Source organism: Sminthopsis crassicaudata, chromosome 4, assembly GCF_048593235.1.
Source record: "Sminthopsis crassicaudata isolate SCR6 chromosome 4, ASM4859323v1, whole genome shotgun sequence".
NCBI lineage: Eukaryota > Metazoa > Chordata > Mammalia > Dasyuromorphia > Dasyuridae > Sminthopsis > Sminthopsis crassicaudata.
Genome location: NC_133620.1, coordinates 453,793,624 through 453,797,775, shown reverse-complemented (window position 1 = coordinate 453,797,775; position 4,152 = coordinate 453,793,624). Strand labels below are relative to the sequence as shown.

General features: G+C 40.8%; 1 protein-coding gene across 2 annotated transcripts in view; it reads right to left on the bottom strand.

Annotated features, from left to right (window-relative positions):
* ABR (ABR activator of RhoGEF and GTPase) overlaps positions 1–4,152 on the bottom strand; it is a gene marked incomplete in the record, with an annotated part of 275,581 nt that overhangs the window by 60,443 nt on the left and 210,986 nt on the right. For both annotated transcript variants that reach the window (XM_074263806.1, XM_074263807.1), the window contains 1 exon segment: positions 3,601–3,766. In XM_074263806.1, coding sequence (XP_074119907.1) covers positions 3,601–3,766 — 166 coding nt within the window.

Here is a 4,152-nt window from a genome sequence, read left to right as displayed (position 1 = left end):
AAGATAGGTTCTTTTTTTTTTTTTAAAGTACACAGGCCTGGGATTAAGAACCCCTCCTCCCCAGATTCACATTTTCCCCCCAGCCCCATCACCCCTTCTCTACCCTAGTTACCGGAGAGAGATCCTGTGCCTGGGTTAGGACGTTGTTCTCTCAGTCTTTCTTTCAGCCCCTCTGTCTCTCTCTTCCATAGCCTCAACCTCTCTTTCTGCACTCTCTCTTTTCCCATCTGCTTATACACATGTCCTGCCAAACTGTGAGCCCTTCTAGGCCCTGTGCCCTTTGCTCTTCTTCGTCTTCTACACCCAATACTTTCATCTGCTCATTCCTGCTCTCTTGAATGTCTCATGGTTGGGTTTCTGCCTCAACTACCCTTGGAGACTGCTTGTAGGGGCAACTAGGTGGTGCCATCAGTGGAGTGCTGGCTCTGGAGTCGGGAAAACCCAAATCTGGCCTCAGCCATTTACTAGTTAATCATTTAATCCCTAATGTCTCTTCACCCCCTACCACCACAAAGCAACAACAGCAACAAAAGTCCAAACAAAAAGAGTTAAGGATGTCAATAATCAAACCCAAAGGCGCCTCAGCTTCCACTTTTCTGCTGCTTTGGCCACTCCCTCCTGGGCCCTCTCTTTACATCTCGTGTCACTCAAAGCTTTTAGCTCTTTTACCTTCTTTCTGACCCCTTAATATGGCATTTCACTCTTTCCTTTTTCTTCACTCTTGCTCTCTTGGGCATTCTCATTCATTCCCTTAGTTTCTGTGGCCATATCTAAGTACATGACTCTCATTCTTAGCTCTTCCATCCCTGATCTCTCATCTGAGTTCCAGACTCTCATCATCAACTGCCTCTGGGGCAGGAGTGATTAACCCAGGGTCTAGGGGCTTGAAATTTCAGAAGGAATGAGAACTTGGTTGGGAACATTGCATCTTTATTTTAGTAATTGGTTGTATTTGTAATCCTAGGTGGTTTTTTATGCATTTAAAAAATAGGATTCTGAGAATGGGTCTCCGTGATATAAGAAAGGTCCAGAACTGCCCTCTGGCATTCCTCCTGGGGAGGGGGTCCCAGTGGCATCTCAAAATGCAATATACTCGACTCAACTGGTTTTTTTTAAACTTATTTTTCCTTCTGACTTTCTCATTTTTCTCTGGGACACCACTATTTATCTAGTGTCCCTTGTTTATAATCTTGGTTCTTTCTTTGATTCTTCTGTCTTCTTCTTATCTCTTATATCCAGTTATTTACCAAGTCCTATAAATTCTATCCATACAACCTCCCTAGGTCAGCTCTTTGCCTTCCAGGTTGGCCACTGCAAACCATACTCTTTTCCTACCTCCACACTCCCAATCCACTTTTCAGTGTTTGCTAGAATCAGCTAAAGCCAACTAGCACTTTTCCACTCAAAAATCCCCTACTCTAACCCAAGGAGAGTTGAGATGCTTCGACTTGGTTGGAAGGTCTTCCACAACTTGTTGCCAATCTACTATTTCTAGTCTTATTTCATATTACTATTAGACTGTGTTCATCCAGTTAATCAACTAACAAGCATTTATTAAGCACCTACTATGTACTAAGGATGCAAAGACAAAACAATCCCTGCCCTCAAGGAGCTTATATTCTGTTGGGGAGGTAACATGAACGAATAAACAGTGATAGAAGAAATATGATCATTTGGAGTGGGAGACTGCAGGTATGGAGAGAGGTGTGAGAAAGGCCTCAGATAAAGCTAGAGCTTGAGCCAAGTATTGAAGGAATCCAGGATTAGAAGCAGCAGAGGTGAGAAAGCAGTGCCTTCAATGGGATGAGAGATGAAATGTCCGAGGAACACCAGAAAGGTCAGTGTAGCTGGTGGTTGTGAAGGGGAATTGAGTCTGAGCCTGGCGAGGCAGACAGAGCCAGGTTGTGAAGGATTCTATGTACCCAAGAAAGGAATTCTCATTGAAATCAGAGGTAATAATCCACTGGAATTTATTAAGGGGTGGCAGGAGCGGGTTGACACTTTAGAAAAAAAAAATCACTCTGGCAGCAATGTGGAAAAAGGACTAGAGAAGGGAGGTTTGAAGAAGAGAAATCACTTGGGAGACTCCACAAGAGTCCAGGAGAAAGTGGGGCTGCATGTGTGGAAATAGGGGAACAGAAGCAAGGGCTATCCACCCCAATCTTCTGCCCCCCGAATTTCCACCTGGATCCTGGCTTGCCCATCATGATGGATTCCCACGTAAAAAAGCCTGTCCATAAGGCATCCCTCCCTACTATCTACCCAAAGAACTTTTTTTATTGGATTAGCCGCATCTCATCTCTCCCTTTGCTTTTTTTTATTAACTCCCTTGAAATTTTTGACTTTTTATTCTTCCAAATGAATGTTTAAAATTATTTTTCTAGTCCTATGAAGTAATTTCTTAGTGGTTTGATTGGTATGGGACTGAAGAAATGGATTAATTTAGGCATATTAACATTTTTATTATTTTAGCTCAGTTTACCCACGATATTTTCCCAATTGTTTAAATCTAACTTTATATATGTGAAAAATGTTTTGTAATTGTATTAATACTGCATCCAGAAAAAGAACTAGGAAGACTGAACATAAACAACACAAACTATGTTCACTTCTTTTTAAAATTTCTCCCATGGTTTTTCCCTTTTCCTCTAATTTTTCTTTCCCAATACGATTTATAAAGTAATGTGTATTAAAAATAAATAAACTTTCTAGAAAAAAAAATTCCTGGCTTTGTTTTGGCAGGTAGATTCCCAAATATTTTATATTATCTACAGTTATTTTAAATGGGAGTTCTCTTTTAATCTCTTGCTGCAGGGCTTTGTTGGTAACATATAGAAATGTCAATGATTTATGTGGGTTTATTGTATATCCTCCAAGTTTGCTACAGTTGTTAATTGTTTCTAGTAGTTTTTTTTATTTTAAAGCTTTTAATTTTCAAATTATATACATAGTTTTTAACAGTCACTCTTGACAAACTTTTGTTCCAATTTTTTTTCTCCCTCCCTTCCCCCTACTCTTTTCTCTAGTAGTTTTTTAATTGATTCTTTGGGCTTCTTTAAATATACCATCATCTCATCTGCAAAGAGTGATAGTTTTGTTTCTTCATTATCTACTCTAATTCCTTTAATTTCTTTTCTTTTCTTATTGGGAAAGCTAACATTTCCAGTATGATACTGAATAACAGAGGTGATAATGAGCAACCTTGTTTCACCCCAATCCTACTGGAAATGTTTCTAACTTATCTCCATTACATATAATGCCTGCTGATGATTTTATATAGATGCTACTTATCACAAAATTCGCCATCTCTATGAATAATCCCATCTGTCTCAACATTGTAACTGATTTTCTTTGATGGATTTGGGAGTCAAAGGACTGGGTTTGAATCCTTGCTTAGTCAATGTACACAAAGTGATATGGAGAACTGAGTTCAAATTCTGATTTGTTGTGATGCAGAGCAAGTCATTTAAACCTTAACTCAGTTTCTTTAGGTCCCTTCCAGCTCCAAATCTCTGTTTCTATGATCTTTGGCAATTCTTACTAAATCATTCTGGGTTTTCCAGAATGGTTCTGGAGTGGGGAGTCACTAGTCTTTCTTACCTCTTTCTGGATTTCACTCTTGAGAGCAGAGATCTTCATCTTCATGTCCTCCAGTTCATGGTCTGGGAAGGGGTGCACTTGGGGGCTGGGCTCTGATTCCTCTGGGGATGGGAAAACCAGGTCGGCCAGTGGGATGTACCACTTACAGTCATATTGCTGGTGTTTCCTGCAGAGAGATGAGGCAAAGGAAGCCATGAGCTGGTGAGTGAGCCCCCCTAACAGCTTCTCTTGCCAATCAGAATGGCAGGTTGTGAGGTACAATGAGAGGAGGGTGACAGAGTCCCAAAAGCCCAGACATGGAATAAGGGGCCTGTTGTCTATATCCTGGTCTGGTTGCATGAACCAGAGAGGCAAAAACCCTCTGGGCCTTTACTTTCTCAACTGTAACTAGGGATAATGAACGAAATGGGACTCATCCCCCAAAGCATTCTACAAACCACAAGACACTGAAAAAAGTGTGTCATTACTACTATAAGGGGGTTAGGGGTGTGATCCCTGATTTACCTGATGAGATCCCCAATCCATGCCTCTGGGCTCAAGAGGGTTTGGGTT